We start from the raw sequence: 22,511 nt of genomic DNA on the forward strand, positions 1-22,511 counted from the left end.
AACCATAAGAATAATAATGGTAGACCTGTAAAAATAAATTGAATAAAACATATAGACAGCGATAAGGTAAAATAGCTGTGACAATCTTTACTCCAGTGACTTTTTGTTAGCATAGGTTTATTTTGTAAGTAAATTTCTTTAGATATACCTTAAGTGAACATTAAGCCGTAAAACACTTAGAAAACAATTCAATAAAACAAGGATGTAAGAAAAAGTAACATAAAAAACAAAACCATTATTATGACCAACAAATCTTGTTATTAAAACTTGTAAAACATTTAAAACACTTCAATGTGTTTTAATAAAATGTGACAAATTGCCTTACATACGATGAACTCTGCTGCCCTCTTGTGTAAGATTTTTATGGCCACCAAATTGAAACATTTACATATATATTACTCGTAAAAAAAGAGCTAGATATTGCGAATACACGTTTGCTTCTAAAATAAAATAACTGGTTCAATTTGTCATTGCACTAATGTAAAAAAAGTCTGTAAAATATATTTTTTGTCAGATGATGAATAAACTTGAAAAACATACAATTCATTTCATAATGTGTTTACATTATTTGGCTTAAATCAATCAAACGATCAAATGATTAGTTAATCCCAACTATTTTCATGCCTTTAGCCGTAAATGCGTTTTATGACAGTTGATAAAGATATTTTAAATAATTGAAAACATTTAGAAATTTAAGTGCATAAAACACAAAAATTGGATACGCTTCACGATTTTGCGTGTCATACTTGCGCAGTGAGACCATGCTAATCTTCTCTGTATCGTTCCAATTTTAGTATATGTATTGCCTAGACAACACGAACGAGGAGCGATAACAACCTGTATTTATAGTTCTAATACTGGCAATCAATGTGCATGACGGTAGACAAAAAGTGTGGACAAAATCAACGATAAGTGCTGTAAGTTAAACAACAAATTGGTTATATCACAGAGCTGTTTATGAGAAATCTTGAGCACATCAAAAAATAATAAAAAAAGTGCATTTTAAGAGGGTTCACTACTGTTGTAACAAGCATTCTGAGACATATGCAAAATACTCGCGTTCTTGCGAAATGATTGGCCTTTTCGTTTGTCGTTGTTTACGTAATGTCTCGCCCCGTCGGTGTGTCTGCCAATCAGAAGCGGGGAATGTCAGGGAATTAGATTAAACATGTAAATGTATGTCATTGTTTAGTGCATACAGTATTTAGAAATTAACATTATTTCATATTAATTCGAACTATTGTAAAATTATAATTATTATAATACATTTCATAACGACAGTTCAAAAAAGGCTGATGTTAGACTTTGTAATCATGCTATTTTCTTATTCCATATCAGTGATAAATTGTTTAATTCTGTCTGGTTTATCATATTTATCTGTAGCTTTATAGAAATGCTGTCCACCCAGGACTTTTATAGAGCGGATGTAGACCTTACAATGGAACCGGAAATACCTTTACTTACACAAAAATTTTGCGCGAAAATTTCTGTTGTACATTTATGTACGCTCTTCCACTTGTTTATACATTTGTCACATTTTGATGTAAATTTCCTGTCTAAACAGACACGAGACCGCAAACATGGACGAATATGACGAAATGTACGGGATCGAAGATGATTTTGAACAACAGTTTGCTGATGAATTGGAAGTCATGGCTGCAATGGATCGTAAGTTAGAAAGATACGTTCATGTCTAAGTTAAGTTACTCCCTTATGGCATAATGGCTGACTGACTGTATGTAAAGGTAGTTTACGTAATAAAAAACAACACTACAAAACACTTGTATAAATATACAGTAATATTACGGTATTCTTTGAATAATACCAATATGGCTACGTACATAATTGTGGTAAATACTCCATCTGAAAATAGCACTGACTGTACCATAGTATTGCCACAAGAAACTTTGCTCTTGGTTAGTGTTAGAAAATGATTAATGATCATGACACACATTATGCACCATTTGTATGGATAGCCTATGATCATATTTTTATTCAGCCTAAATGTTACATGTCCTAAAGTGATACATTGATTGTTTTCCCTGACAAAAATGGGTGAATCTAGGATTTTTGTTTTGTTTTATGCCAGTACATTTGTACTTGCACTGCCAATATTTTTGTGTCCACACCACAAAAAGAGACATTTTATGTCAAATATATATATATTGTTCCTTTATGTATAAAAACAGAAACAGAAGTTGTATGTATAATTGACCATTTGTGCTGGAAACATTGCTGTAAAACATTGTCATACAGTGATTTGTTTGTAGTTTTCAACCAATTCTAACTAGTCGGACTAAGTTATTTGATAACTAACTTGTCAATTTACCACCTGACTACAACATTGCTCTGTATATCACAAGACATACTGCAAGCTATATTGTGTCATTTATTTATAAATAATCATATAAAATTGAACTAAAACACACCAAAACTGTTCGTTTTGAATGTGTGAATGTTTCTGTGTGTGTAGAACAGGAGCTTTCATCATGTGCAAAAGTGTCTGAGTTCCGCAATAAGAAGCCAATCCCACAGACGTTCGAGGAAGCCATTGTGTCCGGTGACGTGCCATCGAGGAAATCAGTAAATAACGAGCATCCTGAGAGCATCTCACCTCTAGTATATGAGGAGGAGGAGGAAGAGGAATCCCTGAGTCAGTATTGAATTTTTTCACTTGTGTATTAACACAATGCCTTTGTTATAGAGCTGCAAGTTCAAAAGTTTGGTGTTGGTAAGAATTTTTTATATAGTTTTGAAAGTAGTCACCAAGGCTGCATTTATTTGATCAAAAATACAGTAAAAACAGTTTAATGTAATAAAATTATGTTTGAAATAATTTCTATTGATGAATCAAAATGTATTTTATTCCTGTGATGGCAAAGCTGAATTTTCAGCATCATTATTACTCCAGTCTTCAGTGTCAGAAATCATTGTAATATGCTGATTTGCTGCTCAAGACATTTTTCCAATTACTATCGATGTTGAAAACAGTTGTGCTGCTTAATATTTTTGTGGAAACTGATAAATTTTTCAAAATTCTTTGGTGAATAGAATATTAAAAGAACAGTGTTTATTTAAAATAGAAATCTTCTCTATCACATTTGATCAATCTAATGCATCCTTGCTGAATAAAAGTAATTACTTTATGAAAAAATCTTATTGACCCTAAACATTTGTACAGTGATAGTAGTCTATCGCCTGCGCAATTCAGCTTAAATTGAGAATCACAATTTTTTTTGCTTCAAATAGAGACTGAATAAACAACTAAACAAAATAACATGTAACTTACTAGAGGTTCTGACAAAATGTTAATTGCTGCTGTCTATTTACAATGTTTAATTAATCTGAATGAATTTAAAAAAAATGGGTTGAATGAATGATTCAATGACTGGATGAATAAGCATTTTTGAACGAATCTCTTGAATGATTCATCGACAAAGTCTGTGTCCGTATTCGCATACTCTCTTGAGTATGTACTTATTTATTTTGAATAAGTAATTACTTCACATCCGCTAAAAAATTACGTTCTATATAGTATGAATGTAATCCGGACGTACTACATTCGCCACGTTGTCATTATCATGTGACCTTACCAGCGTCAGTTACTTCATAAATCCTCTCCCGTGGCCTCATGGGATAGTAAAGTGTCCATCGTATGCACGCTTCAGAAAGTAGTAGGTCATCCGGATACTTTTTTTGCCTACTTTTATGAATACTGTGAATTCGGACATACTTCTTTTGTCACATACTGTTTTTCGCCTACTATATAATAGGAAAGCATGCAATTTCAGATGCAGCCATACATTTTTAAGTCACTTGTCACCACCTGGTGGCGTAACAATGTAATCGATACAATCATTATTTGAAGCTCCTAGTTACTTTCAAAAGGTGATTTGCTCTATTTTGATCGCAACCGTAGACAGTGATTATATCCGAACTATAAACTTTTATCCCAGTACTTCTGTGATAATATTAGTATTTGTAACCGGAACAGACTGTGAAGCTGTTTCACATACCTATAATACTGTACATGACAACTGCTCTCTCTGGATCAGCAGAGCGCCAACGCAGATCTGAATGTTCAGGTGTTATTTTGTCAAAGGTTTAATAGACAGGAGAATCGTTGTCATTTAGAAATGAGATCGCATGGATGTTTGAATCGAGATTGTGATCTTTTAACGGTTAATCGTGCAGCCCTAGGCGGTAGTGCAAACTTTGTGAGAGTGTGTAAAAGTAATGCAGTGTGTCTAATGGTGTTGGTGGTTTCTCACAGCTCCTAAACCTAAGAAAAGAAGACAAGATGTGGCAAAAAAGCTCCAGTTTGGTGTTGAACACACTGATGACGTCACCCCTCCGTCATCCCCAGAGGTTTACAACAGACGAGTGAGAGATGGGTAAAAGTTTATGCACATCACAGTTAATCTAACTGTGTTAATCTAACATAACATTATAACCATTGGTTGATTTTAAAAAAATCCTTTTACAGACCTGCAGTTTTCCTGTCCCTAAGTCCAGATAGACCAGCAGCCACAAAAATAACAACCAACGTGTTAGATATTAGTGGACTGACAGCATTACAGGAGTCACCATGGCGGGTTACCGCAGCTAGACGTCATGCCCAGAAACGGCCCCCTGCAATTGGAGATTTTATCACAGTCACAGACTCCATGGGAAACAGAGTCTACCTTAACAAGAAAGAGGATGAGGAGAAGGTTTCGGACCCCGCCAAATATTTTACACGACCGCTTGCAGGAGTACAATGTGTGAAGTTTATTGATTTTTTTTCTTATGCTTTTTCTCAGGCACCAGATCCAAGAGCCTTCCGTAACTCACTGAATGGACTAGGACTGCTAGCGGTTCCAATAGAAGTGCTGAAAGAACAAGTTGCAGAGAGAGTAAGAATGTGTGATAGGGCTGTACGATCGATTAAGCGTGATTAATCGATTCTAACATAAAAGTCTGTGTTTACATAATATGTGTGTGTGTGTGTATATTATATTTATATAATATATATATTTCTCTGTGTCTGCGTGCGTATATGTACTATATATATATATATACACACAGTATATATGTATAAATATATGTGTGTGTATATACAGTGTACAGACAAACACAGAAATATGTATAATACATAAATATAATAATATATACACATGTAAACAGACTTTTATATTAGATGCGATTAATCGATTTTACAGCCCCTATGTGTGAACAAACCTAAAATAATGATTTGGGGCAGGGCCGTCACCAGAACATATAGAATGGGGGGGCATTTCATTTTCATGGGGGGGCACACTTTTTTATGATCTACAAAACAGACAGTCACAAAAACAATAACATCCCCTATTTAGTCTAATATAACTGAAATAGACAAAATTCTATATTTAAACAACACCAAAACACAGGGTGAACCAACACCATGAAGATATGTGCTTCCCCTTTAAAAACAGGCTATATGCAGGATTTGGCATGGCAGAAAACTCGCAAAGAGCGCTCATTTTATCATCACTAAAAAGCGGTTATACAACTTTATCGCGATCTCACAATGTTCCATTAGGCTATCAGTAAAGCTGATACACAATAATGTCTTATTTACATAGCCTAACTGCTTATTATAACGAGAGGATTTGCGAGCGCATAGATCTAATCCACTCACCGCTCAAAACACCGGAGTTTCGCCAATATTCTTTTATTACAGAGAAAACTGATCCTACACCAGCATTTATGGACAGCTTTTCCCTCTAAAAGCAATCAAGTATATGGAAGCTTGTTTTCGCCACGGAATTTTTTTTATAGATAATTGCGACTTTTTTCCTCACAATTCTCACATGGATTTCTCACAATTCCGAGTTCTGACTTTGACACGCAAATGTGACTGTATATCACGCAACTCTGACTTTATAACTTGCCATTTTGATTTTATATCACGCAATTCTGAGAAAAATTTCGTTTATTTTATATGGAAACAGTAGGCTGTTTTTAGCAGGTAAATGAATATGAAAATTCGACAACACACGCTCCGACTAATTTCCAATTCATATTTCTGAAGACAATGTGTTATTTAAAATTACAGAGATTAGTGCCTGTGTGCTAAATGCTGCATGACAACATTTCGTTATGGAATAAGTGAATGCGTTTTTTTGCTCTCAATAGTAAGTTTGCTGACTGCCCCCTAATGCCCCCCCTTGGCGACGGGCCTGATTTGGGGGAAATCTCTCTGAAATGGTTTTGTTTTTTCAGCGCCATCGACAAGTGGTGGAGGAATCCCAAAGATTGACAGAACTTATGAATAGGTGCGTGCGTACACATTTCTGTGTGGATCATACCTGTCAATTCTTTACTCTAAACTGCTGTACATCTCTACGCATGTTAACTCTGAAATGACTTTTTAGTGGGATCGATCCAGAGCTTATTGCAGAAGAGCAGGCAGACTCTGGTGTGGATGGTGGTAGTGGGGAAGATGAAGGCTCATCCTCGCGGCTGTGGGTGGATCAGTTCTCGCCACAGCACTACACCGATCTGCTGAGTGATGATGTGAGTCATAGATACGCTCACTTGAAAACTAATTATTGGCAGGCATTTGCCTTGTAAATATTTACATGGTCTCTCTATCTCTATAGTTCACCAACCGCTGTCTGCTGAAGTGGCTGAAGCTCTGGGACACTGTGGTCTTCGGGCGAGAGAGGAAACCCCGTCCGGCCCCTGCAGACGTCAGATCGAACTTTACAAATGCTCAAAACCAAAACCAAAACCAGTCCCAGCGTTTCAAAACCAAGTCCCAAATCACAGAAGAGATACTAGAGGCTGAGCTGGACCAGTACAAAAGACCTAAATTTAAGGTGAGTGAAACTGAGCAATCACAACAGATTTTTTATATTAGATTTATTTAAATGAACCTTTTTATATTTGTACTTGAGATTAACATTTACATTTATTTTTAAATGTTATATTTTTGTTGTATATTAATATTAATGTATAATATATATTAATATTAATGTTAGAAGTGTTTAGATTTAATTATGTTAGTTTAGATTTATTTATAACATTTAGATTTTGAATTATGTTTTATAATCTAAAAATATATATTATATTTGTTATATATATATTTATATTTATTAGCCCATGAATATGTAAAAAAAAAAATTGACTTTAAAAAGAAATGCTTATTTATAAATGCAAAAATATTGTACAATTGGAATTTAGGTTGCTAAATTTGCCAAATGAACCTTGCTGGCTTGACAGTGACCTGATGTTTTTTATTGTAAAATATTAACAAGCTAAATGATACTGGGTCGGACCTCCAGAGAAGTAGTGAATGTCAATTTTTAACATGTTCAGTGTTTAACTGTATGTATCACACTACACAGGTGGCACTATTATCAGGTCCTCCTGGACTGGGGAAAACCACGCTAGCACACATTATCGCAAAGCATGCTGGTTACAATGTAGTAGAAATCAACGCTAGGTAAGAGGATGCAAGCCCTGGTGCTGCTAACCAATCTTAAAATAGAAGTATGCACAAATAAATGTCGACACTCACAATCTAATAGCGCTGATCTCTTCTCAGTGATGACCGCAGTGCAGAGCTCTTCCAGAAACGCATTGATACCGCGACACAGATGAAGTCAGTCCTGGGAGCCAATGAAAAGCCCAACTGCCTTATAATAGATGAAATTGATGGGGCTCCTGCTGTAAGATCTGCTCTCAGTTTTATTGGTCACTTTTAATTCAACGGCTTGTCTAAATGATGCTGTTTCACACTTGTTGTTGTTGTTGTTGTTGTTGTTGTTTTTTTGCTCAGGCTGCCATTAATATTTTATTGGCCACCCTGAACCGTAAGGACAGCCGAGATGGAGAGGAGTCAGGTGGTAATGCCTTGAAAAAGAAAAAGAAGAAGCAATCTGTGCTGCTTAGACCAATCATCTGCATCTGCAATGACCTGTAAGTCTTATGTTTAAGGGGTATAAGTGAATATTTAGTTTGGATTTAAAATATTTGAATTTCTGCATATTTTCCCAGTCAACTATTAAACTTTGAGAAAACACACAAATAATATCCAACACAATTTCTGAACAAGAACATTCAATGGTAACACTTTACAATGAGGTCTCATTTGTTAACATTAGTACATTAAATAACATGAATGTATTCGGTTACACTTTATTTTAAGGTGACGTAGTTACATTGTACTTACTCAAATAAGTCATATTAATGAACTAAATGCATTTACTATAGAGTTATGTTCAGGGTTTGGTTTAGGGTTAGTTACTTGTTATTATGCATAATCTACTGTTATTACTATAGTAAGTACATGTAGTAATGTGCATCTACGTCATATTATTACCATTTATTAACATTTGTAAATTGTAAGTATATAAAAATGTTCATGTCCATGTTAGTCCACACAGTGCATAAACCTAATGTTAACAGATGGAACTTTTTATCCTAAAAATGTATTAGAAAATGTTGAGACTAACATTAACGAAAATTAATAAATGCTGTAGAAGTATTGTTCATTGTTCACATTAACTAATGTAGTTAACTAATGTTAACAAATGAAACCTTTTTGTAAAGTGTTACCCATTTAATTATTATTGTGCATCACCTTCGCAATATACATTAGCAATGGAAAATCAATACAAAAAATGTAATCCATTTACCTGTATTTTGTCAGTTATGTTCCTGCTCTAAGGCCGCTGAGACAGCAAGCTTTCCTATTGGCTTTTCCCCAGACTCTGCCCTCCCGCTTAGCTCAAAGACTGTCAGAGGTGACACACACATGCACTCACATGTTTACAAGATGATTTCATAAACACATGAATGTAGACTCATAAAAGCTTTTGTTTCTTTGTGTAGATCACACGGCGTCAGGGTATGAAAGCAGACACAGGCACTCTGATGGCCCTGTGTGAGAAAACTGACAATGACATCCGTTCTTGCATCAACACATTACAGGTGAGAGAGATGTGTGCCTTTTTAAAACTGGTCAGAATTAAAATATGGGATTGCTTAATCAAGTGTGTGCAGTTTTTACACAGACGTGGACAGAAGCACTTGGATCAGCGCAGTGTCAGTTCCATGTGTGTGGGATTGAAAGATCAAAACAAGGGACTCTTCTCAGTTTGGCAGGAAATCTTCCAGCTTCCTCGACTGAAAAGGTAAACACATAATGCCATTCTCAAGCACTTGGTCTTTCCACTCAGCCCTCCCTTGGTAGCTTTTCAGTGTGGTCAATGAAATAAAAGCATGCTATTGTCACGTGTTACTATTTAAACAGAATCTTTAAATGGGTCTGTAATGATTATTCTAGCATTTTTCTGACTTCTTATTCATGGAAAGACTACATGGATTATTTTTTTATTATTCATAATGGTACATGTTTTTAAAAAAATAATTAGTTAAAGCAAAGGAAAATATTTTAGCATATTTTACCCACAATTCTCAAATAAATATACATATATATTCTTTATGCTAAAGCGGCATATGTATCCTACTTTTTTATTTTTTTGGATTTAGGATTTTTATGTCTCTTTTCTTTAAGACAAATGGTATGTTTTTTTTTGGGGGGGGGGGGATAAAATGTGACATGAAAATGTTTTCTTTACAATCTAAAAGAAGTAAAAAGATAAAATTGGAAAAAATGTAAACACTTTTATTTGTCAACTGTTTTATCAGACTGTGCCACTGATTCCGGCATTCTTCATTTTATGATGGTGTTGTGATTTAGGAAGCGGATTGGTGGAGATTCATTTGGTGGTTTTGATGAAGCTGGACCTAAAGACGGTGCACAAAGGATTCAGCACATCTTACATTTGGTCTCATCTACTGGAGAGCACGAGAAACTCACTCAGGTAACTAGAGCTTTACATTCTACACTCTTTGGGCTTCTACTAAACTAAATTAGGCTAACTAATAAAGTTCAAACATTATTAAAGGCAAGTGAACAGTCAGTAAAAAAAATAAGATCAAATTACAAGCATAGATAAATATAATATAACAAAGTTACAAATAAAGTAAGGTCGAACTGTAATATATTTAGGTACAGGCATGTAATAATTAGGCCTAAATGTAAAATAACACTATAATTTTCACTGTATAAATTAAATGTAGATGAATCTTTGTTAAAGTTGTGTTTGGTTGTTTGATTAACATTAATGGCTTAGACAGCATTGTTTAACACCTACAAAAGTGTGATATTTCAGCCAGAATGATTTACTCTCTGTCTCCTGTAGGGCTTATATGATAACTTCCTCAGCATGAAGCTGAAGGACCCTGGGATGTTGGGTGTGTGCACAGGTCTTGACTGGTTGTGTTTCTCTGACGTGCTGAATGAGTTTGTGCTACATGGACAAAACTACTCGCTCATGCGCTACTTCCCATTCCTGCCCGCTGCCTTCCATCACCTATATGCCGCAAACTCTGTCCCACGCATCAATTATCCACACAGCCACTACGAGGTGAGAGAATACAATAGACAGTGAGAGCGCTGTCTATCCACCCTATAATACTTTAACGAATTAGGCAGAATCAAGCAGACCTTTTAAAAAAAAAAAAATCCTGTCTTTCCCTTTCTACCTTTCATCAAATGAAAGCGTTCTGTCCCAGTTACACACTTGACCATAATGTCTTAAAACACAGCAATCATGTGTCTCCCTTGTCCCTTCACTATGACTGCATTTATGCCATTGATGTGCCATTGCCATTCTGTTTTTCAAGTGTTGTGAATGTTTTTTGGTCTTTGATAATAGAGAAAATTCAAAAGTTCTCCTTTTTTTTTTGGAAAGATATTACTACTTTTATTCAGCAACAATGCATTAAATTGTTCAAAAGTGACAGTAAATACATTTTTAGTTTTACAAAAGATTTGTATTTCAAATAAATGCTGTTCTTTTGAACTTTCTATTCATCAAAGGATCCTGGGGAAAAATTATCACTATTTCCAGCCAAAAAATAAGCAGCACAATAATGTTTTCAACATTGATAATAATATGAAAAGTTTCGTCAGCATTTTACAGTTTTTTTCAATCGCTAACAAGCGCTTACCCATACTTCAGATACTTTTTCTAAACTCTTAACACAGACTCACACCTACAAAACACAATTGACCAAATGGTTAATTTTCTTCTCAAAAACACATTTTGTTAAATATATACTAACACTTCATTTCAAAATAGAACACATCTTTCTCTGCACACACTAACTTTACCAAAACACTGAAAATCTGTCTCAAAATGAAATTATTCTGTCAAAGAATAACACTTGTTTTCACTTCACATGGTACATGCAGTCAATCAAAGTACACCAGGTTTCAAAATACTGGCTATTGTTGACATTAAAAAAAACTACATAGACTTTGATGTTTCAGTTTTACAGGTATTTGCATGCAAAACATGCAATCCAACCTTTTTACACTAACTTTCTTGGTTGGGAACTGTATGTCCACATGTACAGTAATGTTCACATTCAAAAGCATTCTAGTAAAAAGCAAATCAGTTTTTTCCCTTTACTGTTTACAACAGGAGGTACAGTAGAAACACGGTATGAAAGAACAGAAAAAGTTTTACAGTATTGCTTACAAAAAAAGCACAAAATTACTGTATCTAAACTCTGCGATCTTCAGGGTTAGGCCACATGTTTTCATCAAATATTGCACTTCTGCACCTCTCACTGCACCTCTCACTGCACCTCTCACTGCATCACTCACTGCACATCTCACTGCACCTCTCACTGCACATCTCACTGCACATCTCACTGCACATCTCACTGCACCTCTCACTGCACCTCTCACTGCACCTCTCACTGCACATCTCACTGCACATCTCACTGCACATCTCACTGCACCTCTCACTGCACCTCTCACTGCACCTCTCACTGCACCTCTCACTGCACCTCTCACTGCACATCTCACTGCACATCTCACTGCACATCTCACTGCACATCTCACTGCACCTCTCACTGCACCTCTCACTGCACCTCTCACTGCACCTCTCACTGCACCTCTCACTGCACATCTCACTGCACCTCTCACTGCACCTCTCACTGCACATCTCACTGCACCTCTCACTGCATATCTCACTGCACCTCTCACTGCACCTCTCACTGCACCTCTCACTGCACCTCTCACTGCACCTCTCACTGCACCTCTCACTGCATATCTCACTGCACCTCTCACTGCACCTCTCACTGCACCTCTCACTACACCTCTCACTGCACCTCACTGCACCTCTCACTGCACCTCTCACTGCACCTCTCACTGCACCTCTCACTGCACATCTCACTGCACCTCTCACTACACCTCTCACTGCACCTCACTGCACCTCTCACTGCACCTCTCACTGCACCTCTCACTGCACCTCTCACTGCACCTCTCACTGCACCTCTCACTGCACCTCTCACTGCACCTCTCACTGCACATCTCACTGCATATCTCACTGCACCTCTCACTGCACCTCTCACTGCACCTCTCACTGCATCTCTCACTGCACCTCTCACTGCACCTCTCACTGCACCTCTCACTGCACATCTCACTGCACCTCTCACTGCATATCTCACTGCACCTCTCACTGCATATCTCACTGCACCTCTCACTGCACCTCTCACTGCACCTCTCACTGCATATCTCACTGCACCTCTCACTGCATATCTCACTGCACCTCTCACTGCACATCTCACTGCATATCTCACTGCATCTCTCACTGCTCCTGCTATTCTCCCTGGGCCCCTTGCTCTTACTCTTCCTCGTCCAGACATTACAGTGTTTGTCTTTTTCTGTTTCTGTTTCCAAAAACATCACTCCTCAAAGTCCTAATTTTACTGTATAAGTGTCAATGTAATAGAAAAAAATTGGGTAATTTTGGGTTGGCCCAATTTACCCAACATAAATCAGCTGTGTGTCAATTATTCAATTGTTTGTTTATTATTTTGCTGAGATATATTGTTTTTGGAACTGATATCATTGCAAAAGCAGAGGTTTTTATACTGTATCTAAGGTTTGGAATATTGTTTTTGCTATTGTGGGATGGTGTGTGTTAACATTCGCAAATACTACAAAAACAATCCATAATTTTGTTGGGAGGTATAACTTGTCTGTTAAGAAAATGTAAGCATTGTGGAAATGTGTTCACTGACTGCATATTGTGTGAAAACGACATGAAATGTGTGAATGGTATGGCCACAATAGACCGATGCTGTGCTAATTGTGTTTAGAGTTTTGAAAATGTGACTACTGGTTGGACAAACGCTTTTGTTAGCGACTGAAAAAAACTGTAAAATGATTTCTGAAAGATCATGTGACTGAAGAGTAATGATGCTGAAAATTCAGATTTGCCACTCAGACAACTAACCAATCTGAAACATGCCGACAAGTCTTTATATAATGATAATAATACACTTTTATTGTTTTAGTGTAAAATGAGAGTGGTAATAAATGAAGTCTTAAATTTGTTTCTAGGCTTTCACTAAAACTCAGCACACCAAGAATGCCCTCATTGCCATGTTGAATGACATCCCACCTGCCATACAGAGCCGTGTTTGTATGAGCAGTCTCTGTATGGACATCCTCAGCCTTCTCCTGGAGCTCATCTCCCCCAAACTGCGGCCGGTGAGTCATTTTAAAGTTTCCACAGAAATATTAAGCAGCACAACTGTTTTCAACATTGATTATAATAAAAAAAAAGAGTGTCTTGGGCAGCAAATCAGCATATTACAATGATTTCTGAAGGATCGTGTGACACTAAAGAGTGGAATAATGATGCTGAAAATTCAGCTTTGCCATCACAGGAATAAATGTCATTTTGAAATATATTTAAAATAGTAAACAGTTATTTTAAATGTTAATATTATTTCACAATATTACAGTTTTTACTGTAAATGAATTGCTCATATGAATGCAGCCTTGGTGAGACTTGATGTGTTTCTTACAGGTCAACCCTCAGCTTTACAGCACCAGGGAGAAGCAGCAGCTTTATGATTTGATTGACACCATGATCAACTACAACCTGACCTACAGACAGGACCGCACACCAGAGGGACAGTACACTTATGTGCTGGAGCCGTGAGTACATGCATATACACAAACAACATTAACCTGATCTACAGGCTCATTGAACACATTGTTCTGGGTATATAGCCATGCTTATCTGTCAGGACTTTAGTTATGCAACTCATATAGCACAAGAATACCTACTAACACACACGGCACTGATTCCTGTTTATCACGATTTATGAGAGATTAGGCTGCAGCTCTAGATTACTGTCTCTCCATCCCCTCCTCTTCCACTTTTTATTTTATTTTATTATTATTATTTTCCATCCCCTGTTTCACTTTGTTGATTCTCTCACATGAGAGCTTGGAGGTTTTTGTTACTTGCCTTTGAAAGTCATGCATGGACGCATGTTCATCACTCAAGCATATAAAAAGACTTACAATCCTCTCTGTGGCTTACTGTGTCCTACCACTCACATTGATTGATGGAAATGGTGCTGAAAATGTGCACAAACAAGCTTTCGACACTCACAAGTCGAGCTTGATGGAGCTAAAGGTGGATAAAAACCAGGAGTGAGAAGATAAACAAGGAAACACGGGAACAATCTGCGCTATTGGATTGGTTTTCAGACCGAGTCGGCTCAAGCTGGAACTGAAGAAGAGCATCTCTGAACATCCTGTATGTTTGCTTCTTATTCATGGAGCATTTCTCATGTTTTATATAAAGGTTTTGTATGAATGTTAGATGTTTTTAAAGGCTGCATTAAAAAAATACAGTAAAAAGTAATGAAATATTACAATTTAAAAACACTGTTTTCTGTTTTAAAATGTAATCTATTCCTGTGATGACAAAGCTGAATTTTCAGCAGCCATTACTCCAGTTTTCAGTGTCACATGACACATTCTGCTTAATATTTTTGTTTAAACATGATGATTTTTCTCATAGTTATTTGAATAATAGAAAGTGATTTATTTAAAAATAGAGATCTTTTGTAGCATTATAAATATGCTGTCATTTTTTTTTTTTACATTTTAAAGCTTCCTTGCTGGATAAAAGTATTCATTTCTTTATTATTATTATTTTTTACTGTTTTTAGTTATAAAATTTAGTTAAAATAGTTAGCACATTTATTTTTATTAATATTACAATTCAATAATACACTAAATGTAATAGTATATCTATCTAACAGTAAACAGTAATATTTTTTTGCCTGTAAAATGTGAACCTTTTTTAATGATTATTTGAAAGTTCAAAATAAATGCTGTGTGTAAATGAATCAAACTAAAATCATCAGTTAATTTTATAAATGCCAAGTAAGTATTATATCAGGCTTGATACAGGCTAGATTAGATGGGGAAATCCCTGTGCATGTTTTTTCATGATCATGTTTCTGAAGCTCATTATTTATTTGCGTGTGTGTGTTCTCTCTGTGATTGGTGTGGTAGAAGCATGCAGCATTCGTTCCTCCAGGCCCGCTGTGAGGAGACACTGGTCACCTCTGACTGGGGTATTCCACTGCTGATCGCCCTGTTACTGCTTCTGCTCGTTTACGCCTTCCTGTATCTTCCTGCCATCTCTTATCGAGCTTTACTCCAACAAGCGCTGAGTAACCACACTGAAGCCATGATGACCCTGGAAAATAACAAGATGGTCTGAGGATTGTACAATTCCCAAGCCAAATGTCGCATCGCTAACTTCATTTTCATTGCATCGTCTGATTATGAGGAACATTATAATTAAACTTTTATCAGAGGAGGCCTGAATGGAAGAAACGTCTTTGCCTCATTTATAATTATTGTGATATTTTGACAGACTATCTTGTCAGAATAATCCCACTGTGCAATGTTTAGTCATGCCAGTACACAGCAAGCATTTCCATATATTCACGAAGTCTTTTTTGACGATTTAATGTGAGATGCGATGGCACATGAGCAGGACATTTTGCCCAGAGATATTGAACTATCTGGATGTTACCTGGTAATAACCTGGCAAGCTTTCATCGCTATCCTGTTCCCTAGAAAGGGAGAAACCTGTTGATTTTAATTTGAATGCTCAACATAATATATGGGAAAAAGCACACAAACTTCTGTACTGCTCCGTGTGGTTTTTTTTGTGACGGAACTTTCTCCGACTGTCCTAGAGAAATGACTTTGTGTCCGTGACCAGGAATAACCTGCGCAACTAATCCTGCTTTTGGAGATTCATCTGCTTGTGTGTATTTGCACATATTGTCTAATTTCCTTTTATTCCTGGAACGGTGTTTTACCTTCGGAGCAAGAGGGATTATTTAGCTCTCCTGCTTTCCACTCTTTAAACCATCTCATCTTCATTTACCTTCATATCCCTCTTCATTAGAGTCCCTAGTTCAGATTCTATAATGTTATGTAAAGGTATATGATACCATTATTTTATCTTTCATTTATTGGTTGTACAAGCAGTAATTTTATGACCTGTATTTCCACAGTAATGTAGAAGACGTGGTGCATTTTCCGGGTTTGCCTCCCCGGAGGCAGCTGACCTATCAGGTGAAGCAGCTGATCGCCAGGGAGACAGAATTAGAGCGAATGAGGAGGGTGGAGAGGGCACAGCAGAAACGAAACCCACAAAAGGTAGGGGTTGGACGATGAAACTGAAACTCTGGCCAATATAGTTTTGGAGGTTTCACGGCTATATATGCGTGGCCTGGTGGCCAATCTTCACTGATTTTTATATTCCATCAGTAAGAGCAGTGTGTGAAGGTTGAATTAGCAGAGCTTTAGCACACCTGTACATAAAATATTGCAATCTGCACAACATAATGGGAGGCCAAATTGTTGGTGCGCTTCTTGAACGAACCGCATCCTGATCCAACAGGAGTTACTGTCGACACAAGTGGAAGCTCTCTCTCTCTCTCTCTCTCTCTCTCTCTCTCTCTCTCTCTCTCTCTCTCTCTCTCTCTCTCTCTCTCTCTCTCTCTCTCTCTCTCTCTCTCTCTCTCTCTCTCTCTCTCTCTATATATATATATATATATATATATATATATATATATATATATACCGTAAAACTTCAAATAATAGCCGAGTCCCAAATAGACGCCTGTCTCTTTTACACGCCTGGTGTGGCTGCAGGTTTGGGTAAATAAAGGCCGGTCTCAAATAGAGGCCGGGTCTGTTTTTTAGTTTCGGGTTGTATTTAATCCTCTAAAACCGTCAGATCGTCTGCTTTTTGGCGGCCGCCAAAGCAAATTTTTTGTCCCTCCAAAGCCTTTTTTGATCGGTGAGTGAAGTAGAATAGAATGACTGCTGCGCCTGACAGGGCGCATAACGAGCAGAGAGAGAGAGAGCGCCCCGGCCGCGCGCGCGCACTCTCACGTCTTCAAACACCACGAGCGCTGTCTTGCTCTCTCTCCCTCGCGCATATTAACCCTCTGGGGTTCTAAGCGTTTAAGTAAAAAAATGTTAAAAATCGTAGCTTCATCGGAATGGTCCAAAACTTGGTGACTTTTTTGGTACTTGGTATATGAACACCCAAAAAAATTGGGGACAGGATTTGAAAAGTCTAAGTGGTCGTAAAAAAAATAGTCACACTCAGGGTCTTCGGGTCTAAAATGACCCGCATAGGAAATGAATGGGAAATTGGCAAAAATATGAAAATACAGAGTTTTTTTGTGCATACAATCTACCAAACAGCCAGGATGCCGAAAAAAAGCACACAACAGTGAAGGGGTGAATTTCTTAAAACAATGGGTGACAAAATGCTTTCCATTTGTTCTCTTTATAATGCAATGTTCAGGTTTGAATGTATTATAAAGTCATAATACACATAACTGCCACTTCAAATTACCATTTAAACCAACCAAATTTTTTTTTTTTTTTTTTTTTTTTTTAAATGACAAAAATAGTCTTTGAGAATCTGTTATTATATATTCAAATCAACAACCTGAAAAAAATTAAACAATATGTGAAAAAATCACTAAAGTGTTTCTACCATAGGTTTCTACAGAGAGCTGTAAATCCACTAGTGGTAAAAATGTGCTATTGCGTGATAAAAATGCTCAGTGTGTCCACCAGATGGCTCCGATCTCATTTCAAAAATTGCTTTCATGAGGCCTAGACTTGACTCTAAAATGAAATACAGCTTTAATAAATTTTTTTTATTATTATATATATATATATATATATATATATATATATAAATGTTCTATTATATTCAATGGGAAAAAATGGGTCTTAATTATTGCATAAATATTAATTATATACAAAATTATCTCAAAACACCAAAAAAGAAAAGAAAAAATATTATTGAACAAAAATATATTTCATTGATTTTACTCAAATAAAATGTATCTTAATGCCGCCCTCCGGGTCATTTTTGACCCGAAGGTCCTGAGTGTGAGTCTAAAATGAAGAACCCCAGAGGGTTAATCAAAATCAATTGACGCGATAGTAAAAGGTCGGAAGACCGCAGTTTCACGTGGAGCATTTGGAGATTTTTAGAGATTAGAGACAGGCCTATACACTCAATGAACAACATCTCAACACTAAATTATAAAGGCCTGTCTGTCTCATATAGACGCCTGTCTCAAATACAAGCCGGTGCAGTTCGACGATTTGGGCAAATAAAAGCCCGGGCTACTATTTGAAGTTTTACGGTATATATATATATATATATACACACACACACATACACAGAGAGCAATGAATTCTGTCTAATCTTGCTTTTGTTTTGCCTTCAGAATAGTTAATACCCATTTATAGACACTGCACCTTTTGCAATTGGAAATCTTATTGATTAAAATGGGTTTGATTTAGTTTGTTTCACCACTAATTTGCTGTGTTGACAATATACATATACTTTGATTGATTTCAGTTGGACTACAACATTATGATTTGAAAATGTGCACTGTTTTGTCCGGCTGCGGTACCAGTTTTATCTTTGCGAAGTTAGACCAACAGACCTTGATCTTGCAATTATAGTGAAGAAGTGAGGCGCAACATGTATTTATCCTTTAAATATTTGATTAACCATTGTGTTATGTGCTTGGACAGATGTGCAGCCCCCAAACAATATACAAAGCTGTAAACAATAATATTTCATTTACAGGATTGTTCTTGTTGCATATTATTTGTTCTGTGTGTTTAGACAGAGGCAGTAAGTAAGAATCAAGAGGAGAAGAAAACTGAAGTGAAGAAACCGACAAGCAGGAACCATCAGCAGAGGCTGGAGAACATTGTTAAACAGACTGTGGTGGAAACCAGGGTAAAGCATCTATATTAAACCACCTTAAATCTTTAACATCTGTCCTTGAACTACCACAGCAGCACCTGAAATCCTTCCTACGCTCATAAAAATCACATTTTAAATTGTATTTCCCTCAAGTCCAGTCCTTCATTGAATATTATCATAACAAATTTGATGCTGGGATTGGTGATTCACAACTTCGCTCTGGCATTGTGTGAAACTCAAGCTATAACTAACTAGTTATAAATGCAGATAATACAAATGAGCACTATTAATTATGACCAAAGTTAAAATGCCAAACCAGAACATAAAGCCTGTGAATGATATGTGAAGAAGATGCAGGATTTTGCACTAAACAGTGATTCTGTGCCACCATGTTAAATTATTTTTCGCATTCTGTCTCTCTTTATGTATGCTTGACTTATGCTTCATAATAACCCAAGATGAATTGGGTTAATAGTTGATCAGGGTCAAAGTGCTCTCACCTGATGACTTGTTTATTTATCCTTCCCACGGTTATAGCCTGAATTGGATTTCTTTGGACGAGCCATTGCACCCAAGGAGAAGCCTATGATCACCACTACAGGTGTGTTGTTTGCTCTATATATATATATATATATATATATATATATAAACAATATAAGTGTTCTGCATAACCTAAATGTTAAATATGAGCTGATATCACTTCTCTCTGCAGGTGAAGATGGCAAAGCAGGCGAAGTGGTGCATATTGGTAAAGCTGTGGGTAACAGTGATGTATGGTTTCGTTTCAATGAAGGTGTGTCTAATGCAGTCCGCAGAAACGTTTACATTCGGGAGTTACTTTAAAGTTAATTTACCACCTTAAATCAATACATAAAAACAAAAAATGTTCTGAACCTTGTACTGTATAGTTAAAAAAACAACACCTAAAATGTCAACAACAACGAAAAAAGCACTGGTTCATCCTTTTCTTTTTATTGTATTCTTGTATAGTTGTCTTACACTTTTATAAATACATGTTTTCACTGAGTAACAGCAGTTTTTTCTTTCTTTCTTTTCATAATGTCATGGCCTGAGTAGAGCAAACAACAAAGCAGATTTACTCAGAATTAATTAATTTGCATCTTTGTCCATCCTAGTCAAAGTCAGGCAGTGTAAGTCACTCCTGTTGCCATAGTGATGATTGACAGCTCTATATTATAACACATTTGCTTATCTCCACCCACGGGTTCTCCTTCAGTAAATCTGGATTCAGAAATGGATCCTCGTTCATTTTCTCCTCCATCCATTTAGTTAACCTGAAAATAAATGGATAAAAGGAAGATAGAAAATAGAAACGACAACAACAAATCTATAAGCTGTTAAATTCCTCACTTCTGTCAGCCCATACACCCTAGTATTTACTTAATTTACTACACTAAACTTGGAACTTCACAGAAATACGTATATGTATATATATATATGGTAAAATACAGTATATTTAATAATAGCACATTTTATTCAGATTTTTATTTTTATTTTATTTTTATTGCATTTATATATGAATATTAAATATGGAGATAAAACATTTAAATGTAGATAATGATAGATAGATAGATAGATAGATAGATAGATAGATACTCACTCTGGAAGAGAGGCGGATGTTTTCTCTCTTTTTAACTGTAGCTGCTGCTTCAGACTGTCCACATGATTCTTCAGCTGAACCTCATCCAGCTCATCCATCTGAAATACCAGCCGTCATATTTGTTAAAGTCTCAAAGCTAAAAAATTCTGTAAATAATAGCTAGATTATTGTAATTCATTATAAAATAATTGTATATAAAATCTATAATTTCAGCATACTGTGATGAATTCAGAGTTGTGTTGCTGAAAAGTGAAGTGACAGGATTGTCAGGAGTCCTCCAGAAAAATCGAGTTTGAATGTTTTGTTCTATTGAAGAGGATGGTCTTCAACCAGGTGTGTCCGATTGTGTCCCTTTGGTAAATTCCTAGTGCACACGCAGGAGATTTATACAAACACCTGCCATTGAGGTTATGGAGCATTCAAACTACTTTGTTACTCAAATTCTCTCTCTACATCGCGAGTTGCAATGGGAGGGATGTTTAGCTCATTGGATGTATGTAAAACACATGCAAAACTGTTGAACAATGCCCTTTTGGCTTTACCTAGCCTTCGCCAGGAACAATAAACTTTAGAATAAATGTTGTGATGTTATCAAGAGACTACTTGTTTTTGTTTTTTATATAATAGTCAATTGATTATCTGTAAATCTTCCCCAAAATCATAAAGTCAGTGCATTTGCCAAAAAGCTACATTCTGATTTCTTTGAATTATTGTTGTAACACTTAAGCCACACTTGTTTGAGACTAAATACAACAATTGTCATGCTTTTGACACTTGATTGTAGCATACACTACAATCAAGAAAGATTTTTTACTATGAGAAAGATGTTTTATTTTTTTTATTCAGCAAGGATGCATTAAATTGATCAAAAGTGACAGTGAAGACTTCGACAGTGTTACAAAAAAATCTGTCAAATAAATGCTGTTCTTTTGAACTTTGTTCATCAAAGAATCCTGAAAAAAAGTATTATGGTTTCCACAAAAATATAAAGTTTTTGAAATCGAGAATACACAATGTTTCTTGAGCAGCAAATCACTATCAGCATATTAGAATGATTTCTGAAGGATCATGTGACACTGAAGAATGGAGGATTAATGCTGAAAATTCAGCTTTGCCATCACAGGAATAAATTACACTTTAAAATATATTCAATTATAAAACATTTTAAATTGTAATATTTCACAATATTACTGTTTTTTAGTAAACATTAAAGCAACCAACAACAGGGTGAATGTTCGAGTACCTCAGCGCTCCACTTCCTGTCATTTCTACTTGGGATTGATGTAACATAACCATTGGTTACTTCTACCATGTTTGCTTTTGGGTTAAAAGTGAAGGCACCTGCTCTGGGGTACTTCGGGACAAAAATGTCCCGAAGCGTTTTAAAAAAAAATGTTAAAAATTGTAGCTTCATCGGAATGGTTCGAAACTTGGTGACTTTTTTGGTACTTGGTATATGAACACCCCAAAAAATTGGGGACAGGATTTGAAAAGTCTAAGTGGTCGTAAAAAAAATAGTCACACTCAGGACCTTCGGGTCAAAAATGACCCCCATAGGAAATGAATGGGAAATTGGCAAAAATGTGAAAATACAGAGTTTTTTTTGTGCATACAATCTACAAAACAGCCAGGATGCAGAAAAAAAGCACACAACAGTGAAGGGGTGAATCTCTTAAAACAATGGGTGACAAAATGTT

At 36.2% G+C, this 22,511-nt stretch overlaps 2 protein-coding genes and 1 non-coding gene across 3 annotated transcripts; 1 reads left to right on the top strand and 2 right to left on the bottom strand.

Moving 5' to 3' along the window:
• Positions 1-709: 709 nt before the first annotated feature.
• LOC130096913 (U6 spliceosomal RNA) lies at positions 710-817 on the bottom strand. The gene has a single exon (XR_008808239.1). It is a non-coding gene; the product is annotated as a U6 spliceosomal RNA (small nuclear RNA).
• A 669-nt stretch (positions 818-1,486) lies between these two features.
• Positions 1,487-20,121, top strand: chtf18 (CTF18, chromosome transmission fidelity factor 18 homolog (S. cerevisiae)). The gene is made up of 22 exons (XM_056263561.1): positions 1,487-1,658; positions 2,479-2,653; positions 4,274-4,394; positions 4,487-4,712; positions 4,803-4,895; positions 6,244-6,296; positions 6,396-6,537; positions 6,624-6,842; positions 7,371-7,468; positions 7,571-7,694; positions 7,805-7,944; positions 8,678-8,771; positions 8,860-8,958; positions 9,031-9,161; positions 9,731-9,854; positions 10,236-10,460; positions 13,454-13,603; positions 13,926-14,056; positions 16,453-16,597; positions 19,110-19,226; positions 19,731-19,794; positions 19,906-20,121. The coding sequence occupies exons 1-22, from the start codon at positions 1,581-1,583 to the stop codon at positions 20,034-20,036; spliced, it is 2,880 nt and encodes a 959-aa protein (XP_056119536.1). The 5' UTR covers positions 1,487-1,580; the 3' UTR covers positions 20,037-20,121.
• Positions 20,122-20,145: 24 nt separating this feature from the next.
• Positions 20,146-21,134, bottom strand: gng13a (guanine nucleotide binding protein (G protein), gamma 13a). The gene is made up of 3 exons (XM_056263560.1): positions 21,033-21,134; positions 20,815-20,912; positions 20,146-20,488 (listed from the first exon to the last, which is right to left on the bottom strand). The coding sequence occupies exons 2-3, from the start codon at positions 20,910-20,912 to the stop codon at positions 20,383-20,385; spliced, it is 204 nt and encodes a 67-aa protein (XP_056119535.1). The 5' UTR covers positions 21,033-21,134; the 3' UTR covers positions 20,146-20,382.
• Positions 21,135-22,511: the final 1,377 nt, after the last annotated feature.

This window comes from Rhinichthys klamathensis, unplaced genomic scaffold (genome assembly GCF_029890125.1).
Source record: "Rhinichthys klamathensis goyatoka isolate OS25496 unplaced genomic scaffold, OSU_Roscu_1.1 h1tg000208l_1, whole genome shotgun sequence".
NCBI lineage: Eukaryota > Metazoa > Chordata > Actinopteri > Cypriniformes > Leuciscidae > Rhinichthys > Rhinichthys klamathensis.

Coding starts and splice junctions, on each gene's coding strand:
- gng13a (XM_056263560.1), bottom strand. CDS start 20,912: ATGGATGAGCTGGATGAGGTTCAGCTGAAGAATCATGTGGACAGTCTG. Junction 20,489..20,814: donor ACATCCGCCTCTCTTCCAGA/GTGAGTATCTAT, acceptor ATTTATTTTCAG/GTTAACTAAATGGATGGAGG.
- chtf18 (XM_056263561.1), top strand. CDS start 1,581: ATGGACGAATATGACGAAATGTACGGGATCGAAGATGATTTTGAACAA. Junction 1,659..2,478: donor ATGAATTGGAAGTCATGGCT/GCAATGGATCGT, acceptor TGTGTAGAACAG/GAGCTTTCATCATGTGCAAA. Junction 4,896..6,243: donor AAGAACAAGTTGCAGAGAGA/GTAAGAATGTGT, acceptor TTGTTTTTTCAG/CGCCATCGACAAGTGGTGGA.